Source organism: Mytilus trossulus, chromosome 6 (genome assembly GCF_036588685.1).
Source record: "Mytilus trossulus isolate FHL-02 chromosome 6, PNRI_Mtr1.1.1.hap1, whole genome shotgun sequence".
Taxonomy (NCBI): domain Eukaryota; kingdom Metazoa; phylum Mollusca; class Bivalvia; order Mytilida; family Mytilidae; genus Mytilus; species Mytilus trossulus.
Genome location: NC_086378.1, coordinates 9,689,911 through 9,712,535, shown reverse-complemented (window position 1 = coordinate 9,712,535; position 22,625 = coordinate 9,689,911). Strand labels below are relative to the sequence as shown.

Below are 22,625 nucleotides of genomic sequence, written 5' to 3'. Positions count from 1 at the left end.
GAATTTACCTTTTTACAATAATTGGGGCGAGTTGACCGGTGGAAAATGAACGGGATTTTACCCTTTTCACAATTGAGGCTATTTATTTAAAAGTGGGGCGAGTTGGTAAACCCGTTTGGGGCTATTTTTTTAATAGTGGGGCGATTTGGTGTGGGATGTTTTGCCAGTGGACCAATTTGTCCTGCTTCCCGATTATCTATGGCCTATGCATTACCAAATAGTATGCAAACTACTTTTATTAAATGAGGGTAGTAATACACCTGATCGCTCATTCCAACTGACACGGCCACTTGAACTTTATACGTCATACACAATCACTTATCCAATGTGAGGTCAGATATTTTGTTTTATGACGTCAAAATTTTACAGGAAAATGACATTATGTGTAATATCCATTAATGGCGGACAAATACAGTCAGTTAACTCACCATGTGTAAATAGTTTTATCTTAATATTAAAAATGATAAATTAGAAATATGCACTACCTTAGTACCTCTATGTAAAAAAAATTGTTTATTATCATGATTATCACAAATTTGTTATATTTCACTGTATACATGTATATGTCTTCACAAAGCAATGCACAGTAAAAGTGACGTAAATTTCAACGTGTTTAAGGTGTTCATTTTATAGTAGCAGATAGTAGAATAAGAATAGCTGTAAGGTGTATGCCCATAAGTGGCTTTACAGTCGGGCGGCAAACTATCATTCGTGTACAGTACATGGTAGGCATTTAATAGACCGGTTCCTTGAATGACTGAATAACACTGTTAAAATCGAAATAACACTTTTAATGATCGAATAACACTTGAAATTTTAATATTAGCACATATTAGTTACTTATAAACATTGATTATTAAATATATTATAAAGGTTTTTATAACTTAAAAATGGTATATTTAAAAAAGAGGTAAGTTCATAAAGATCATTATAAATGTTGTGTTTACATCTAACATGGTGACCAAAGATAATGCATATATACCACATGACATGGTGACCAAAGATAATGCATATATACCACATGACATGGTGACCAAAGATAATGCATATATACCACATGACATGGTGACCAAAGATAATGCATATATACCACATGACATGGTGACCAAAGATAATGCATATATACCACATGACATGGTGACCAAAGATAATGCATATATACCACATGACATGGTGACCAAAGATAATGCATATATACCACATGACATGGTGACCAAAGATAATGCATATATACCACATGACATGGTGACCAAAGATAATGCATATATACCACATGACATGGTTGCCATGTTAGATGGACACTCTTATTGTATTTTTAAAACAACCTTTATTAAATTACCTGCTGCTGTAAATCATTTTTAAGTTTTCATATACACTGTATGATGGCTTGCTTTGAAGATGAGACATTTTCACATATACATGTACTTGAATGTGGTTGGTTAAATTTTCAGGATATGTAGTGTGATTTGTTTTACCGTAAATTAGCAAACCTGAAAATTGTTTCTTGATGCGGCTCTTTATGGTAAAAAATACCTTTTTCACACAAAAAGTTTTTTGAAATTTAATACTTTTAATACATTGATAACTCTATAGTTTTTGTCGAGCCTTCGACTTTAGTCGAAAAAGCGAGACATAGTGATCCTACATTCCGTCGGCGCCGTCGGCGGTGTCAACAAATATTCACTCTGTGGTTAAAGTTTTTGAAATTTTAATAACTTTCTTAAACTAAACTGGATTTCTACCAAACTTGGACAGAAGCTTGTTTATGTTCTTAAGATAGTATGCAGAAGGAAATTTTGGAAAAATAAAATTCTATTTTTTCCATATTTTACTTAAAATTGGACTTAGTTTTTCTGCCAGGAAACATAACATTCACTCTGTGGTTAAAGTTTTTGAAATTTTAATAGTTTTCTTAAACTATCCTGGGTTTGTACCAAACTTAGACAATAGCTTGTTTATGATCATAAGATAGTATCCAGAAGTCAATTTTGTAACAAATAAATCCATTTTTTTGTGCATTTTACTTTTAAATGGACTTTCTGCCAGGAAACAACGCATTCACTCTGTGGTTAAAGTTTTTAAATTCTAATAACTTTCTTATACTATTTTGGACCTGTACCAAACTTGGACAGAAGCTTGTTTATGATCAAAAGCTAGTATCTATAAGAACATTTTGTTAAAATTTTGTACCTGTGTATCTGTATTTTACTTATAAATGGTTATAAATCAACCAGTTTACATTACAGACAGTCTGCAGTTAAAGTTTTTAAAACATACTGTATTTTTACCAAACTTGGACAGAAGCTTCTTAGAATCATAAGATAGTATCAAGAGGAATATTTTTATTGATTTTATTCCTCTTTTGTTGAGCCTGCGATTAACAGCATCAGTAGGCGAGACACTAGGTTCCGTGGAACCCTTAAGAATTTTTACACATTTATTCTATGGTCCTCTGCTTTCCAAATCAACACAAAGTCACTGGTTTAAAATATGACCATGTTCAATTTCACTACAGAGATTTTTTGTTAACACAGAACCTTTTTGTTCCTCAATTGGAGGTGCATATAGAAGTTACAGATGAAAAAGTGACAAAAATAACTGTCCTGGTTCGATGTTTTAAAAAAATTTAAAACTTTATTTAGATCTGAAAAAATATTGATAACAAACATTATCGCTATTTTGTGCATTTTTCCTTTGATCTTTTTTTTGTGATAATGTTCATATCATGCTACTCGCTTGAGATGGAAAATTATCGTTAGAAACTAAGGAGGTATGTGGCGTTGCTAATGAAATTAACAATGTCATCATAGGTAAAATAGCGATAAACAGATTGGTCATCTCAACTGGAATGCTTTGATGTCCCGGCTTATGCAAGAAAATCAATTTCGTTGTGATGATCAATGATAATCTATAAGTATCTACATGTACCATTCATTGAAGCAAAATATCCAGAAAGCCTTTCGCCCAAATGACTTATATTTATTTTCTAAAGTTATCCCTTTCAAGAAAATATTATATTGCATTTAAACATATACAAGTAACAAATTTTGACAAAACATATCTAATATATGAACATACAAGAAACTGCAATTTCAAAACATCAGAAAAAGCTCTTCCAGTAACTCAATAATACCATTACAGTTAAAGTCTTCGAGCTGCTTTGCAAATAATTTCTTTTATTATAGATTTTTTTCTGATTTCAGATAGCATAAAACTATGCCAATGGATACCTTCATATGTGGAACATGTCAGGTGACATTCAATGAAATTGATTCTTTTATACTCCACAAAAAAGATTGCCAAGGGAATCAAGGCCAGCTTACAGATGTGATTGAGGCAAATTTACCTCAGGAGTTTCCAACTAGTAAGATATAATCTAATTTTAGATATAAATGTACTATTGAATCTTGCAATGACAACTTCAATCATACAATAATTAACTATGCCACAGTGGATTTTTAATTTGCCTTATATCCATCAATCCATACATAATTTATATTTATTTTTGTCTCTCTTATTTTGATACTAATGTCCTTTTATCTTTTTTCCTATTTAGGATAAGTTGAAATGAGAAAACAAACTTTTCTCCTAAAAAATGAAAAAGTTTGTTCATGGTGTACAGGCAAACTTGGCTATTTCAACCTTGGACTCGGCAAAATACCTTAAGCTGCATTTTAGAACAATAATTCACAGCTCTACATGTATATATACAATGTAGTTTGTGTATAAAATGAAAGAATGTACTTGCTGTCAAAAAACTATCTTGTCAATTATATGCTCAAACTGTCACTGAAACTAAATGCATCCATGTAAAAAATTCAGTTATATAAATGGACTACATAATGAATTACACATGAATTATAGCACTGTTCAAACCTAAAAAAAAAATCTTCTTCCTAAATATTTCTAGTTTTGTAACTGAATTAAATACAAATTCAAAACTTTGACACCAAGCATTATTTAATTACTATGAGAAAATGTTTGTATACATGTTCTTTTTTGATTGATCTTGATTAACTTAAAATTTCAATTCATATACACTATTGTTTCTTTTTTAGTAACTGAAGTAGAAAATGCAGCCACCCTTGTGAATGAATCCACAGGAGAACAAACAGTAATAATCATACAGCCTGGAACAGACCAAGATGAGATAACTCAGAGGTTAATGGATGGTACCTTCACACTGACAGATCTACAGAATGCTACTTTCTCAACATTTGATTCCAATTCTAATAATTCTGTATTAGAATTACCACCTGCTCAAGCAAAGCCTTACACAGGTATATATATGTTCCAGACCGTATGAGTATTTGGACCGACGCGTATGGTCCGGACCGTATGCATACTTTTTTTAAATACGCATACAGTCGGACCGTACGCGTACAGTCTGACTGATTTTAAGAAGTAGATCAAGTTCCTTCGATACGAATGTATATTACAGGTCAACATAACTGAAATCTCGAATTAATAAAAAATTTAGAATAGTAATTGGAATAAAAACATAATATTTTAGTTATTCAAAAATGTCGCGTTTATTTAATCCGTTAATCTCTTGTATTTAGCATGTCAGAAATACATGTACATGAAATTGAATATTACTCACTGAATTGAAGTTATTAGATTATTTAGAAGTAAACAAAATGTGGGAAGAAAAGTTTTTAGAATATTTAGGAAGCAATTCGCATTGATCAATGGTCCTGAATTTGGAATGGAAAACGAACCCTGCATTCCCACAAATGAGGTGAGGTTTAAGAATAATCTTTATTTAGTTTGTATTACATATAATCTTACCAACTTGTAAAGGAACATGCCTGACAAAGACATGCAAATGTAAGAAATCGGACATCCTTGTGGCAGTAAGTGTCACCCGGGCCGAGAGTGCCAAAACAGGATTTCGATAGACAATTAATTTCAGAACTATTCAATTCAATAAAATGTTCACTAGTTTACTTTATTTATCTAATTGTAATAAATTATTAAATGTTAATTTGTAAAACTCAATAAAAGTTTGTTGATAAATGTTTGTCTAAAATATACCCATACGGTCCAAATACCTGTATGGTCCAGCTCATACGAGACCGTAAGAGTATACGCATACGGTCCGGACCATACGCGTATGGTCCAAATACTCATACGGTCTGGAGCATATATACTAATTCTCTTATGGTTGTTACCTGTTATCTATAATTTGCATGAAGAGATATTTCTCATCAAGTGTGATACGAAAAAGAATTATGAAAATATGTGCTAATTTGATTGACTTATACAGCATCATAAGACAAAATGACAATGTTTTTATTGGCTGTTCATTTGGTCATTGATAACTTTCAAAGGTTATGATGATGTATATTTCATTTGTGGAAACGGACATATATGTGATTTCTTTAATAATATATACAAAACACTTGAACACATTTTTCACCTGAAAATCAACACTCTGTCAAAAGTTATTACATTTTGAAGTTAACAAAAAGTTCAAAAAATGTCTGATGTTATAGTTTGATATTGGAGCAGGACATATGACATCATACTGAATAGATCAATGATTCGTGGGATTTTTTAATTCAACACAATAAAAGTGTTGACCATAAGAGAAATAGGTTTAACAACTTGTGATAATTTGATATTGCTGGATATCAACTCTCATTTACTGATTGAAATAGTAATAATAAACTCTCACTTGTTATGAAACCTATTATTTTCTCAAATTGTTTAGATAGATTTATCCTATAAATTTGATTTTAGAATTAAAATATTGATTTTGCAGTTACTCAGCAAATTATCAATGGATCTTTATCTCTATTTTAAATAGGAAAGAAGCGAGGGAGACCAAAGAAATCAGAGACATCAAAACCTACAACAGACCTACCTGTAGAAAAAGAAAAATCAACTTCTCCAGAAAGAGGTTTGCTTATAGAGTACTTTTTTTTACTTATATCAATGGTTTATATCTGCTAGAATTTATTGAAGCATATAGAGAATAATGTATTTATTCATTACATTGTTGTGGATGTAAGAATTCTTCAAATTTATAAACAAGGCTAGGTCCATCCAAAGATTTCAAATGTATGTACCGGCTAGGTCAAATCAGATTTTAAATTGGTATTTGCTGATCAAAAACTGGTCTGCTCAGAATTAGAATAATTTGTCTCTGATTGTAACATGACTAATACATGTATGTAAGTATAACTTACCTCTGGACACTAAACGCCAATGTATTATCATTATAAAAACCATTAAAAGACAGATTCAAATTGGAAGGTTACAAAAACAACAAAACCATGCAGCTTGTTCTGTTCTGTTGAACTGTATCCATGGACTAATTGATTTAAATTAGTCACTCATAGTTTATCAGTCAATTTCCAGAAAACAAAACTAGAGCTACTTGGATTTGATTTACACGTTTAAATTTCCACAACAAATGCTTATGTTCACAACCAATTTCAGCAACAACTGTTCAGATTAAAATGTTTACATAGATTATTTGTATATTTCAGGTGCTGATGGTAGATTAACGTGTAGACGTTGTAAGAGAAAGTTCACTAAAGAGAGATTTTTTAACACACACAAATGTATGGGATCATCTGATTATGTGGACATTACAAAGAAACAAGCTATTGGGGATTCAGGTCAGCTGTACTTTTAACTTTCATTTTGGTTGATTACGTTGTACCAGCAGTATAAACGTGGCTTCATTTATTTTTTCATGGGATATTAGTTTTTGTGGATTAAAGAAAACTTGTATTATTGGCAGATATTTAATTTCCAAATCTTGCAAAAAGCTTGCTGACATTTCGATAGAAAATTAGTATTTTGTTGAAAATTTGAATTTGTGGTTCCACGAAAATTGGAATCCAACGAAAAATAATGAATCTACAGTATATAACATTGTGTTTTATAAAAAAAATCAAAAAAATCTGATATGTATTCTTTGTGCTGATGAAAACATTTCTGAAGATTTTTGTGTTGAAAAGATTTGTATCAAAACCTTTTTTCCAAGATATAATAAACATGTGTCAATGTCAAATTCCATGCTAAAGTATGCTATACTTAGACTGTTGAGTAGTCAGTCATTTAAACTCTTTCTGTCTTTACTGATGTATATTAGTATAATTACTGAGCATATTTTTAGCTCACCTGGCCCAAAGGGCCAAGTGAGCTTTTCCCATCACTTGGCGTCCGGCGTCGTCGTCGTTAACTTTTAGAAAAATCTTCTCCTCTGAAACTACTGGGCCAAATTAAACCAAACTTGGCCACAATCATCATTGGGGTATTTAGTTTAAAAAATGTGTGGCGTGACCCGGTCAACCATCCAAGATGGCCGCCACGGCTAAAAATAGAACATAGGGGTAAAATGCAGTTTTTGGCTTATAACTCAAAAACCAAAGCATTTAGAGCAAATCTGACATGGGGTAAAATTGTTTATAAGGTCAAGATCTATCTGCCCTGAAATTTTCAGACGAATCAAACAACCCGTTGTTGGGTTGCTGCCCCTGAATTTGTAATTTTAAGGAAATTTTGATGTTTTTGGTTATTATCTTGAATATTATTATAGATAGAGATAAACTGTAAACAGCAATAATGTTCAGCAAAGTAAGATTTACAAATAAGTCAACATGTCCAAAATGGTCAGTTGACCCCTTCAGGAGTTATTGCCCTTTATAGTCAATTTTTATCTATTTTTCGTAAATCTTAGTTATCTTTTACAAAAATCTTCTCCTCTGAAACTGCCGGGGCCAAATTAAACCAAACTTAACCACAATCATCATTGGGGTATCTAGTTAAAAAAATGTGTGGCATGACCCGGTCAACCAACCAAGATGGCTGCCACGGCTATAAATATAACATAGGGGTAAAATGCAGTTTTTGGCTTATAACTCAAAAACCAAAGCATTTAGAGCAACTCTGACATAGGTAAAATTGTTCATAAGGTGAAGATCTATCTGTCCTGAAATTTTCAGACGAATCGAACAACCCGTTGTTGGGTTGCTGCCCCTGAATTTGTAATTTTAAGGAAATTTTGATGTTTTTGGTTATTATCTTGAATATTATTATAGATAGAGATAAACTGTAAACAGCAATAATGTTCAGCAAAGTAAGATTTACAAATAAGTTGACATGACCGAAATGGTCAGTTGCCTCCTTCAGGAGTTATTGCCCTTTATAGTCAATTTTTAACCATTTTTCGTAAATCTTAGTTATCTTTTACAAAAATCTTCTCCTCTGAAATTATTTGGCCAAATTAATCTAAACTTGGCAACAATCATCTTTGGGGTATCTAGTTTTAAAAATGTGTGGGGTGACCCGTCAACCAACCAAGATGGCCGCCACGGCTAAAAATAGAACATAGGGGTAAAATGCAGTTTTTAGCTTATAAATCAAAAACCAAAGCATTTAGAGCAAATCTGACATGGATTTAATTGTTTATCAGATCAAGATCTATCTGCCCTGTAATTTTCAGACAAATCAGAAAACCTGTTGTTGGATTGCTGCCCCTGAATTGGTAATTTTAAGGAAATTTTGCTGTTTTTGGTTATTTTGAATATTATTATAGATAAGATAAACTGTAAACAGCAATAATGTTCAGCAAAGTAAGATTTACAAATAAGTCAACGTGACCCAAATGGTCAATTGACCCCCTAAGGAGTTATTGTCCTTTTTTAGTCAATATATAACAATTTTCATAAAATTTGTAAATTTTTATTATTATATTCCGCTGAAACTACTGGGCCAAGATCATTATAGACAGAGATAATTGTAAGCAGCAAGACTGTAAAGTAAAGTAAGATGTACAAACACATCACCATCACCAAAACACAATATTGTCATGAATCCATCTGCTTCCTTTGTTTAATATTCACATAGACCAAGGTGAGCGACACAGGCTCTTTTGAGCCTCTAGTTGTCCAAAGTTGATAAATTTCAATCATTTTAGAAGTTTTTTTGTTTTTTTTCAGGACCTGATGAATCAGATAATGATGATGATAGAGACGAGGATGTCAAAGCTACGGAGATGGCTATAGATATCAGTAGTGATTGTACAGAAGACGAAGATTTTGATGTTATGGTTGACCGCCAAAAACCAAGAAAAAAACGTAAATTAAACAGAACTACGAATATAGTTCAAGTTAAAACAGATCCAGATGTAGAAAATGTATATGCAGACAAACCAACTTCTGTTATTGAAGATATACCGGTCTTTAAAAATGACGATGATAAACGACAGTTTGAAGCAAATTTAAATGTTGATCTCAGCTGTGTTGACCATTTATTTGTAGAGACTAGGATAGAACAAGAACTGAATGAGAAAGTACCGATTCTATCCAGGATCAATTCTACCATGTTGTCATTGTATACTTGTACTGTGTGTAATAAGATCTTCAAGACATTGTCCCACATGAGATTACACTGTCTCATTCATACTGACCTCAAACCATTTGTATGTACCAAGTGTAATTATACAACAAATTCTAAAGGTAATTATATGTGTAACACAAAAATGTGTTGTATTTAAATTTAATTGGTTATCATGGTTATTGCTTTACTGTAGTTATGTAGGATGATGTTTTTTTTTTCGATATTTGATATTCTTTTACCCCATTATTGAAAGTTAAGGCTATATGCACAATTGCTATGCTGGTATTGGTTTCTGTTTAAATTCTACCTGGAAAATTGTGTTTGAATTTTTATGCCCCATAGAAGGAGCTATAATGTTTTTATACGACCGCAAAATTTGAAAAAAATTTCGTCGTATATTGCTATCACGTTGGCGTCGTCGTCGGCTGCGTCCGAATACTTTTAGTTTTCGCACTCTAACTTTAGTAAAAGTGAATAGAAAACTATGAAATTTTAACACAAGGTTTATGACCACAAAAGGAAGGTTGGTATTGATTTTGGGAGTTTTGGTCCCAATATTTTAGGAATCAGGGGCCAAAAAGGGCTCAAATAAGCATTTTCTTGGTTTTCGCACTATAACTTTAGTTTATGTTAATAGAAATCTATTAAATTTTGACACATGGTTTATGACCACAAAAGAAAGGTTGAGATTGATTTTGGGAGTTTTGGTTTCAACAGTTTAGGAATTAGGGGCCAAAAAAGGGCCCAAATAAGCATTATTTTTGGTTTTCGCACAATAACTTTATTTTAAGTAAATAGAAATCAATGAAATTTAAACACAATGTTTATGACCACAAAAGAAAGGTTGGTATTGATTTTGGGAGTTTATGTCCCAACAGTTTAGGAATTAGGGGCCAAAAGGGGACCCAAATAAGCATTTTCTTGGTTTTCGCACCATAACGTTAGTATAAATAAATAGAAATCTATGAAATTTAAACACAAGGTTTATGACCATAAAAGGAAGGTTGGTATTGATTTTGGGAGTTTTGGTCCCAACAGTTTAGGAATAAGGGGCCCAAAGGGTCCAAAATTAAACTTTGTTTGATTTCATCAAAATTTAATAATCGGGGTTCTTTGATATGTGGAATCTAACTGTGTATGTAGATTCTTAACTTTTGGTCCCATTTTCTTATTGGTCTACATTAAGGTCCAAGGGGTCCAAAATTAAACTAAGTTTGATTTTGACAAAAAATGAATTGGTTGGGTTCTTTGATATGCTGAATCTGAAAAATGTACTTAGATTCTTGATTATTGGCCCAGTTTTCAAGTTGGTCCAAATCAGGGTTCAAAATTAAACTTTGTTTGATTTCATCAAAAATTGAATAAATGGGGTTCTTTGATATGCCAAATCTAACTGTGTATGTAGATTCTTCATTTTTTGTCCTGTCTTTAAATTGGTCTACATTAAAGTCCAAAGGGTCCAAAATTAATCTTAGTTTGATTTTAACAAAAATTGAAATCTTGGGGTTCTTTGATATGCTGAATCCAAACATGTACTTAGATTTTTGATTATGGGCTCTAAAATCAGGATCTAAAATTATAATATCAAGTTTTGTGCAATAGGAAGTCTTTTCAATTGCAAAGTATTGCACAATGGCAAGAAATATCTAATTGCACAATATTGTGAAATAGCAATTTTTTTTTTAATTAGAGTTATCTTTCTTTGTCCAGAATAGTAAGCAAGAAATATCTAATTGCAAAATATTGTGCAATAGCAAGATTTTTTTTAATTGGAGTTATCTTTCTTTGTCCAGAATCAACTTAAATCTTTGTTATATATGTTCCGGACCATATGAGTATTTGGACCATACGCGTATGGTCATGACCATATGCGTATACTCATATGGTCCGACCATACGCGTATGGTCCGACCGTACGCGTATGGTCGGACCATATGAGTATTATACTTGTTTGGTTATTAACGGGCCGGACCATATGAGTATTTGGACCATATAGGTATTTTTTCAAATATACAATAGAAATAAAACAATCAACTTTATCTTAAAAACAAATGTGTTTACAAAAAAATGAATTAGTTTTACATTTCAAAAGCTACATAATCATTAAATATTGATGTCACAGTCAGTTGATCTTAGTTTTCATCGCTAATTGTATTCGTGTATACTTTTGTATATTTCGAATGACCTTCACACGGTACCATACATGTAGCTTTTCTGCGATTGCTTGTTTTGGCTGCGTGCAGTGATATCGATTGGGACAGTTCAGATGTGTCTACGGTGTTTTTAAGAAACTCTTGATCTCCAATATCGTAAAATAAATATTACAGATCAAATTAAATAAAAGCAGTGGCTATTTCATAGCTCTTAAATGCTATTTTACCGGTCTTATAATAAAGATTAAAATAGAAATATAGAATTAAAGAATAGAAAAAAAATTGAAACATACACTTTTAATATTTTACAAAAATGTCTTAAAAAATGTCATGATCTTTAAATAAATATCATGATCCTTGTCGGTGATGTAACCTACTTTAAACAATAAAATTCCTTTTAAAATATGTTCATTTGATTTTGACATCTTCTTATAATTGTACTTACAAATAGTAAGTAATATTAACTGTGTGAAACTGGTTTTTTTTAATAAGTTGTTTTAATATATAATAACATTACATTTTAGTAACGTTACAACCAGAAGGGTCACACCAAATGAAGAATTTAAAAGTATACGTGTTGATTACCCCGACCATACGCGTACGGTCCGACCATACGCGTATGGTCGGACCATATGAGTATATACCCATATGGTCATGACCATACTAGATGGTCCAGATACTCATATGGTCCGGAACATATACAATATACAATGTATGTTCACTTTTTACTACCAACTGATAAATTAAAATAATCTTTACCATTCAGTGATAACAAGCAGTTTTTTTACATCTTAATATTTTATGATGTATTTAAATGAGTAGTTATTGTTGCAAACTCCATTAGAAATTTTAATTGAGATTAGTTTTGGAATAAGGGAAAGGGGGATGTGATTAAAAAAATTGGGTTCAATTTTTCTCATTTGAAATTTCATAAATAAAAAGAAAATTTCTTCAAACATTTTTTTGAGAGGATTAATATTCAACAGCATAGTGAATTGCTCTAAGAGAAAATAAAAATTTTAATTTCATTAGAACACATTCATTCTGTGTCAGAAACCTATGCTGTGTCAACTATTTAATCACAATCCAAATTTAGAGCTGAATCCAGCTTGAATGTTGTGTCCATACTTGCCCCAACCGTTCAGAGTTCAACCTCTGCGGTCGTATAAAGCTACGCCCTGCGGAGCATCTGGTCTAATGTGTTTTAACTGTCCATTAGTCTGTCCTGTATCATGGGTACAGGTAAGGTAAAAATGTAGTTTCTTATGAAGTTACAAGTGTCTGTTGTGGTAGCATCAACCCTCCCACACTACGTACACATGCTTATGATGTATATTTTAAAAATATATTCCAAACTAGGCTTTGACTCAAAGCTTGCTGAACATTGAGTCATTGACATCTGATAGTATGTGGGGAGGTAGAGTTCTATTGACACACACTTGTTAAAGTTATAGTAAACTTCTCTACTTTATCCAGATGATAAAAAATGCTCATTTGTTGATATAAGAATAGCTATATGCATATATATATATCTTGATTCTCCATTGTAGGTAATCTCTATACTCACATGAGAAAACACACAGGACAGTTTTATAAATGTAGAAACTGTGATTTTAAATCTGTCAACAAGACTCATTTATTAGAGCATGAAGCAACACATTCCGGCCAGAAAGCTAAGTGTGATATATGTAAGAGGGATTACAATACAGTCAAATCTTTGATCAACCATGTCCGAAAGTATCATATAGGTACAACAAGAGGGAAGACTTACTTAGATAGTTTCTTATCAGGCAGGAAAAACACAGGAACGACCATCATTCACCAGTGCCATGTTTGTAATCGGAAATTTAAGAAAAAGATCGACAGAGATCGACATTTATTTATACACGACATTAAAGATCTGCCAAACATACAAAGTTGCCTTCTGTGTGATTACACTGCTAGTCGTAGAATATATCTTGAGAAACATTTCCTGAAACATAGAATTCTGTATAAATGTAGTGAATGCAGTGAAGTGTTTCTTAGTTCCGTCCGACTGAGTGACCACTTATCCAGCGTTCATGTAAAAGAGGAAGTCGAGGGTCTGAAGTGGGAGGAGTTGTTCGAAAAGAGTATTGAAAACAGCATGTATTTGCCAGAACCTGATGACTCGTATGGACCTGACGAAAAGGAATTTGTAAATCTTCCACCAGAGTTGTCAATAGTAGAGGTGGCAAAAAATACAGAATATCTATCTCCAGAATCCAGTAAAAGGTTGGAAGAAGAACAAGCTGCTGAAGTTATAGCAAATTTACAGGTTAATGCTTCAGGGGAGGTAACTGTTACAGATACTAAGTTACAAACGGAAACAACTGACGAGGGTATGAAAATAGTTCTAGACAAGACTTCTGGTTTACAGGAACATCCAACTAAAATACAGATAGAGACCAATAATCAGGTTATTAAATACGACGATTCTGTTGGATCTATTGAAAATGAATTTACACCTAATGGTACAGGTAAGACTTCTTTATTTATAATTTACTGAAAATTCAGAAACTAATATGTCATTAACAATAAAAAGATGTGACAGAGTTCAGATTGTTTTTTTTTTTTTTTTTTTTTTGTAGTTTTATTCTTATACTGCATATTTCAGTAAGAGATATCTGTCTGAGATAAATTTATGTGTTACATTTCAATTCCTATTTAAGGAGCAGCATTTATTTTCTGAATTTACAACTAATATATACGTTGATAGATAGTACAATGTACATGTGAAATGAGATTGAATACATGTATATTAGACAAAATCATATAATATGCACAACATGAATAAGGACTGATTTTGAAATTTCTATTCTTATTGTTCAATGACTAGTCGGCACTGAGACAAAATAATATAATATAATATAAAATTTGCTGCAGCCTTTCAGTCAAGTATATCACATGACCTGCTCCTGTCCTATTATTTGCATTTAATTTGACACTGGACATGTACATTATCCGTCCATTATCATCAATGACCAGGTATACGTTATTTAAGCCGAGACAAATCAAAGAGTTACTTTCAATTATTACCATCAGATTTTTCATTTTATAAATAAATATAATTATTCCATATTGATAGAACTTTAGTAGGTTTTCTTATATGAATTGTATACATATTGTAAATAAGTTTGGCTATTGTGAATTTATTTTTTTATAAAAAGACAATTAAACCACATATTTACCTCATCAAAAAGTAATTGTATAATATTGTATAATGTGATGTCTTGGTTAAACAAATCTTTTAATAAAAAATATTTAGATTTGTTAGCTGTAATGAAAGATTTAAAAAAAATCTCTATACAGGTATTTATATGTTTCTTTATTTCTTATTTCAGTAAAGGATGATAATATTGCGATAAATAATGATATAACAACAAAGACATGTGCTGCACCTGAAACCAATGTTCTGTCTGAAGGATTGATAGAAGGCAATCACCTTGGGCTGGATATCAGTTCTGATAAAGATCAAGATGAAAGTACCAGTAGTCCTAGTAAAGAGTTAAATTTAGATCTTGTCCTTGAAGTTTCATGTGAAGCCGATAAAACAGAAGGTGACAAAATCAATACTATTGACCCTAACCAAGGTAACAATATGGATGCTGAGGTTGATAATATAGATACCGACCAGGGGAATAATGAAGATGGCGAGGTTGATAATATTAGTATTGACCCTGATGAATTTGAATGTGAAGAGGAAGATGAGGTCAATAAAAACCTGAGTAAAACAGAAAAGCTTGAGAAATTAATAGATCGTTTGGGATACAGTTCAATGAACATGCAGATCTTCCATAAAATGAGAGAGACGTTTGGACATGAAGAATGTGAATTCTGTGGAAAGCTGTTTTATAATAAAAATGATTTTGATAACCACATGAGAACACATACAGGTTTGTTAAACTTTCTATAATGATTGCCACACGGGCCCTTTTTTCTCTAATTTTTGTGGTGGTATTTTCACATTTCTTGAGCGGTGTGAGAAAAATATTTCTCCTCACTAGTTTAGAATCTGTTCTCGGGAAAATGATTGGTTGAAATATAATTGTCATGTTAAATTTTCTTGTTTTTTTCTGAATTTTCTTACTGTGAAAGCATGAAAAAAGGCAACCATGCCTGATGACGTCACATCAAAAGTACACATCTTTCCTCAAATCTTTGTGGAATCTATATGTCTTGCATAGAAAACTACATTTTAGACAAAACTTGCATACATATATTAAATTTTTGTATTGAAAAAGAAAGGTACATGTTTTGCACCTGGTCTACTATATATGCCCACTGTATGAGTAGTAAATTTTTGTGATGGTATGCTGTCGAAAGAAAGACATGAATCATTTACAAAATAAAGTTCATTTGACTCCTCTTTATATAAACTAGGATCAAACAAAGAATTGTGTAGATATATACTTCACATCAACCGTTAACTCGGATTTTTGTGTTAAAAGTTTAGCAAAATTTTCTACAGTAAATTAATACTGTGAAAGTACTTTAATTCGTGGGTATCAATTTTCGTGGTTTGAGCAATATTTACATGTTCGTGGGTTTTTAAATTCGTGGATTTTAGTTTTCTTAAAAAAAAATTGAAAAAATTAAGGCCTTTAGACACGAAGTTTGCAAATTGTCTTGATTGAAGGAAATTGCAAAGTAAACATTGACCTGTTTAAATCAAAGTGACAACACTTATTAACCCAAGATAAAGTGAACAACAGATTAAAGACCATGAAAGGTGTTAATTAGGCCATAAACATGTCACCTTAAGGAAACAGTAACATAAACAAATGCTATAAACGTATTTTGAATTGTCAAATAATTCTTATCAAAATCAAGCCCAGCATGAAATTATTATTTCCCATGTGTAGGAGAACTATGGGGATATAAAATGAACACTTTATCATACTAGCATAAAAATACCGGAAATCTGACTTTCGTCGATCAAAAATATTTTTTATGAGAATTAAAAGATCAAAAGTTGTACAGTGTATGTTATTAAAGATAAAATGGGTATAATATTGCATGCAGTTGTAGTTCTGTGACTGCTATTGAGGTATTCTAAGATTTGGCAATATTCAAAACATGCTCTTGATTATATTAGTAGTCAAACATACATGGGGATTCTTCCATGTCTTGATTTGGACAATGGTTGTTTTATTTCGTTGGACACTTAAATTCGTGGATAAAGTCATCCAGGAAAACAACGAAAATTGGTACCCCACGAATAAAAGTACTTTCACAGTAATATAATTTCAAAATGGAACACACACAAACACCAATATCATACATGTAACTTTCTTTTAGGAGAGAAACCATTTGCCTGTATAACCTGTGGATTTAAAGCAGCTACAAAGGAAGAATTAAACAGTCACAAGGAACAAGAACATAGAGCTATTGTATATCCCTGTAAAGACTGTGAGTATGTGGCTGTTAGTAGGTCACAGCTCTGGAACCATAGCATACAACATAAAGGTCTAGGGGAGGCTATGGGCTTAGAATGTCCTCTCTGTCAACAGAAACTAGACAAGTAAGTAACATCAGTTATAAAATTGTTCATCCAGATGGTTTAAAATTATTTCCCGCTTACTACTAAAGAATTATTTGAGACACTGTGGATTTGGCAAAACCACAAAATTAAATATCAAAGGAAGTGTAAGTTTTCCTCAGTCTATGAAAATTTGAAACCATAAATTAAATGAATCCACAGTAGTTAGTGTTCATTGAATTATAATGCTCATGGTTTGTAGAGGTCTTTGGTTATTGAAGATATTTTTTACCTTTATGCACACAATTGACTCATTTGAAAATATGAATATCATTTGGGAATCATGTTTGAGATTAATCACCAAATCAAGAAAAATTGATACAACATTGATAAAAGCTCTTTAAAAGAAAAAGTTTTAATCAGACCACTTTCAAATAAAGAAAATTTCCCCCCAAAATATATATACAAATAAAATGTATTAACTAGCATCAGGTCATCCCTAGTTTATGAACATGAATATAAATCTTTTGCAATAGTGTCAGACAGGAACAATAAATGAAAAAGATAAAAAATAATGATTTAAGACCAAATAATTGTGCAAACATATAAATAAAAGATCAACGAAATATGTTTATGAATGAGTATTTGAAATGTTTCCAAAGAGGTAGTCATTAATTCTTTTAGAAAATTTTGGTTTTATATGAAAATTATCATCTTTTTTTAGCATGAGAAAATTTAAGTTACATGTAGCAGAAAAACATCCTGACATGACTGAAGAAGATAATTGTAAAATTACCAGTCTCAACAAGGTCAAGATGCACAAAGTTCAGGGAAAATTAGGTAAGTACAATACATTGTTATGTATGTAATAGGAATGAAGAAAGGTTACTTTCAAGATATGAGATTAAGAAAAACCCATGTTCAATTTAATGTCTATTGTCTTTCATTACTATTTGTTAAATACCATATTTTGTTGTAACCCTGGACATTTAATTTACAATAAACTATAATTTTTCAATAAAAAAAGTATGCAGACCTTGGCAGAACCATGAAATTATATATCCACACAAATGCAAGATTTCCCAATTTCATGAAAATTAATTAATCCAGTGTATTTTATGATAGAATATTAAGTTTGAATGGTATCATTTAAATAAGTAAAAGCTTAAATGATGAAATATATTTATGACACATGTGCAAGCAGAAGGATTTTTGAATTGAATGTTCATCCAATTTTTTAATAGAATTGTTGTAAGCATTTTATTGCTGTTAACTTCCAAATAATTAAGACTATAGTGATATTTTTTTTATTATTTTATGCAAACTGAATTATATCCATATATAAAAAGGAAAATATGGTATGATTGCCAATGAGACAATTCTTCAAAAGAGACCAAATGCACACAGAAATTATTATATGATTTTTTTTTAATTTTAGGGAGAAGATCCTATAAATGTCCTTACTGTGAAAAAGTTTTCTTCCGAGCAAACTCTGAGTTACAGAAACACATCTGGATCCATGAGGGCATTAAACCTTACAAGTGTCCACTCTGTCCCCATTCCTGTCGTAGTAAGAACAACCTACAGGCACACATGTTACGTCACACGGATGAAAAACCTTACACCTGTAACGAATGTGGTAAACCATACAAGTCCAAGACAGCTCTACGGTGGCATGTCAGATCTCATACAGATGGAAAAATGTTTAAATGCATGAAGTAAGTGCTGGAAAATTAATTTGGATTGTTTAATTTTTATAACATTTTGAAAAATATTTTATCCTTTGACAAAAATATAAAAATTTCTAGAAATTTGAGCCGCACGCTTTATTGGAAAAAATTCATTGGCTATATAGCAGTTTGATCATTGAGAAGCTTAATGTTTCTTTAACAATAAAATGTGATTTAAGTTTATGCTGATTTTTACTGAGTTATCTCGGGCAGAATCAATTTGCGCCAATTGCAGTTTTGAAAAGGTATTAATTGCGCCACTATCTTTTATTTTGATGGTATTAATTGCGCCAAAAAAAGAAATGAAATTGCGCCACATTTACCTATAAAATTTTTACTTATATCTTACATGTACATGTACTATTATTAAAATTTCCACTTTAGATTTAATTGAACACTCATCGAATTGAAGAAAATTCACCAAAAAATGTTTAGTAATAGAATATTTTTTCACGAGTCAAGAGTGTCTGATATACCATTCAAGAAAATAGAGTCTGATAGAGGAAAAACCGGTCATCATTGTTGAAGAACACAAAATTTAATCAGGCATTTGTACAGAAAACTGGAGAAATAAGGTGGAGATGTACGGTTAAGTCATGTTGTGCTAGGTTAATGAAGAATCGTGTACAATTATTTTGAATGGAGAACAAGATTATATGTCATGCTCTTCAAAATTGAAGAAGAAAATTAAGAAATGAAAGATTTAAAATATGTGCGTCAGTCAAGGTATATTGAAAGAATAAAACTGCATCCGGCTCAACCTAAAAGTCAAGCAGAATTTCACAGAATATTGTGTGATATTGGTGTTGTTACAAACAACGATGATGACTTTGTATTGTGTAACGAGACAGATAGCTGGATAATGTTATTAGGATGATTATTTTATTGGCGCAAATGATACCTATAGTTTTGAAAATTAGTTGGCGCAAAAGAAGTATTGGCGCAGTTAAGTTGTGGCGCAAATGAGTTACTTTTTGGCGCAAAACGATATCACCCGTTATCTCCCTGTATTATGTATTATATTATGTAACACCTTAAAACACAAAATCTTAATTTTGATTTTAGGTGCAATTATGAAGCCACACAAAGAAGTCACCTAAAAAGACATATGGAGACTCATGATGTTATTAAACGTTATGGATGTCAACATTGTGACTATTCTGCCAACACTATTGGTTACATGAAAATACATTATACCAGATCTCATAAAGGGGAACAGTTTGTGTTTAAAGAATCAGAATCACCAGCAAAGAGTGATTCACAATTATATAGGTGTCTCAGCTGCGATTATCTTTTTGGTAATTTGTCAGACCTTAAGAGACATTTGAAGATTCGTCATCATCTCCAATTCCAACAGATTCAGGGAATTGATCAAAATTCTTCAGAAGTTCAGGTAAGAGAATTGAGTCATTTTGAAGTTCAAATAAAAGTATTGAATTATTCAAAAATGCAATTTTTTTCTGTTTAATCAAAGTTATAGTCAGGGGTATAGTCATGGGTACTACTTGTACAAGTGTATTTTATTTACTTAAAGAAGTGAAAAAAAATATACACATATAAGTAAATAAATAATGTTTGAATAATCTCCCCTTAATTTTCTAAAAAATTTACTTGTATAAGTAAATTTTTCTTACAATCCAACAAAAATCCGCAAGTTTTAAGATGAAAAATCATGCCTTTAAAAAATTTTCCCAGGTTTGCTCAAATTTTTTCATTAAAGTTCAATGTTTCATCTCATTAATTCATCAAAGAAACTGATTGAGCAAAGATCTTGTATAGTTGCGCAAGGCCTTCAAAAATTGCTCCTTTGGGGCTTGTAAATGAGCAGTGTTAAGAAGATAACAAACAAACGGGACTTTCATTGTCCATGAAATTACACTTACATAATTAGTAAAGACATCTGTAAAGGGTACACAATTTAAAATTCTATTAGAGCAAAGAAATCTTAAGAATTCAAGAAAAGAAGAAAGGATGATTTTTTTACTTATACAAGTAAAAAATTCTGAATGCTTAAGGGACATAATTAAGCCAATGTTTTTCTTACCTATACAAGTAAATAAAATTCACTTGTTTAAGTATCCTACAAATTTACTTATATGTGTATATTTTTTTTCACTTCTTCAAGTAAATAAAATACACTTGTACAAGTAGTACCCCTGACTGACATATACTGCAAACGAGATTATTTTCGTGGAAACTTCATTTGTCATTATGTCTTTCTAGCCATCTTTGCTGCAATTTATTATCACAATTTCCTAATTTTCTTGAGGTATTAAAAAGAAGATTTGAGCTTTACAGATGATTTTAAATGACATTTCTTTACATCTCTTTAAAATGAATCACTCACTCACATGAATAAGTTGATTTACATACTGGTTGGACATTGATTTTGACAAAATATATCTCACTAAATTTATTATTCAGGGTAGTTTTTATTCCTAATGGGGAAAAATACACCAATATGTTTCAAACATTGCAACATACAATAGCATAAGCCGTATGTTTTAATGTAAACTGATCAAAACCAGTGTCAAAGTATTAAAGAAGTATAAAAGTTTGTTTTATGGGTCAGAAATAGCTTTGAACTGACCAATTAGTGCTGTTTAAAAAATGGCTACCAGTATTTCCAATTTTTGTATAGTTTGGTTAATAAATTTGTGTAAACAAGACATAGTGATCTTAGATTCTGGCAGTGGTGTCAACATTTAGTTTTTTGGGACATCAATAACTTTGTCAAACATACCTGGAATTATATGAAATTGGGGCAGAAGCTTTTTTATGATCAAAATACCATACAGTGTCCAGGGCAAAGTTTTGAAAATATTTTTTTTCTGTATTTTACTTTAAATAAATGAACTCAGATATTTTTACTGTTGCATGTAAGTTCTGATTTTGTCTGAGGTTGTTTTTTTCAGTCATCAATAACAGTAACTTTGTCAAACCTTCATGGAATTTAATGAAATTTGGAAAGCTTGTTCTAATAAATTATATATATAATTTCTTTCAATAGGTAATACAGTGTGAAGGTTCTAATGTTGAAGTTGAGGAAGCTATTTCAAATGATATAACACAACCTATAACTACTGGTAAGTCAGAGTCCATATCCATCAATTTGATAACATTTTGTTGCATTTTCTATTGTACAATGTATCACAATCTGAGCGTTCTCAAATTTTGTATCAAGCTTCATGTGAGCATGCCTGTTTGGTGCACTTTTATATGGTTTGTACGTTAAATACTTGATTACTGAATAAATATATATTCTTACACTCAATTGTCATATAAGAATATTTTTTCATTTAATTTTTCTTGGGTATTACTGATGAAAACTTGATGCTATACAGAGTAAGGGATTTTCACAACTATTGCTCATATACTTCCTAATTAATGAATACTAAAATATTCTTACACTTAATGTTCATAAAAATGAATGCAACTTTCCTCTGAAGCTACAAATCAGAGCAGAAATTTCAGTGTCAAAGTTCATGTGAGTATGGCTATATATACTGTGTAATAGACTATTTTCATATTACCGATTTTTGACAGGTTACCTAGGATGTCCTGGTACTAAGAAAAGTTAACCCAACATGAAGAAGTAACATCAAGCCTTTAATCTGTACAATTCTTGGGGAAAATATACTGCTTCATATTTTCTTTACACCACAAAGTCATTGGAAAAAAGTAAAATTTCTCCTCAAATTACACCCATTAAATGTTTGATTTTACTTATAATGACTGTTTTTAATTGACTGAGTACCAGGATGTCATAGGTAACCTGTCAAAAATAATATAAACCGGAGTCAAAAATCAGTAATAGGAAAAAACTTCCGAAACATGAAATCCATTATAAGCCAGGCCATAACAACCTTGTTTTGATTATTTCTTA

General features: G+C 31.3%; 1 protein-coding gene across 4 annotated transcripts in view; it reads left to right on the top strand.

Moving 5' to 3' along the window:
* The window catches only part of LOC134720737 (zinc finger protein ZFAT-like), a 33,044-nt gene that overhangs the window by 9,352 nt on the left and 1,067 nt on the right, over window positions 1-22,625 (top strand). For all 4 annotated transcript variants that reach the window (XM_063583201.1, XM_063583200.1, XM_063583202.1 and 1 more), the window contains exons 2-13: window positions 3,204-3,364; window positions 4,059-4,280; window positions 5,813-5,905; window positions 6,498-6,629; window positions 8,958-9,476; window positions 13,060-14,007; window positions 14,872-15,423; window positions 16,829-17,051; window positions 17,734-17,849; window positions 18,448-18,727; window positions 19,805-20,132; window positions 21,750-21,825. In XM_063583201.1, the coding sequence (XP_063439271.1) occupies window positions 3,217-3,364; window positions 4,059-4,280; window positions 5,813-5,905; window positions 6,498-6,629; window positions 8,958-9,476; window positions 13,060-14,007; window positions 14,872-15,423; window positions 16,829-17,051; window positions 17,734-17,849; window positions 18,448-18,727; window positions 19,805-20,132; window positions 21,750-21,825 (3,637 nt within the window). In that variant the 5' untranslated portion in view covers window positions 3,204-3,216. The remainder of the gene's footprint in view (window positions 1-3,203; window positions 3,365-4,058; window positions 4,281-5,812; window positions 5,906-6,497; window positions 6,630-8,957; window positions 9,477-13,059; window positions 14,008-14,871; window positions 15,424-16,828; window positions 17,052-17,733; window positions 17,850-18,447; window positions 18,728-19,804; window positions 20,133-21,749; window positions 21,826-22,625) is intronic.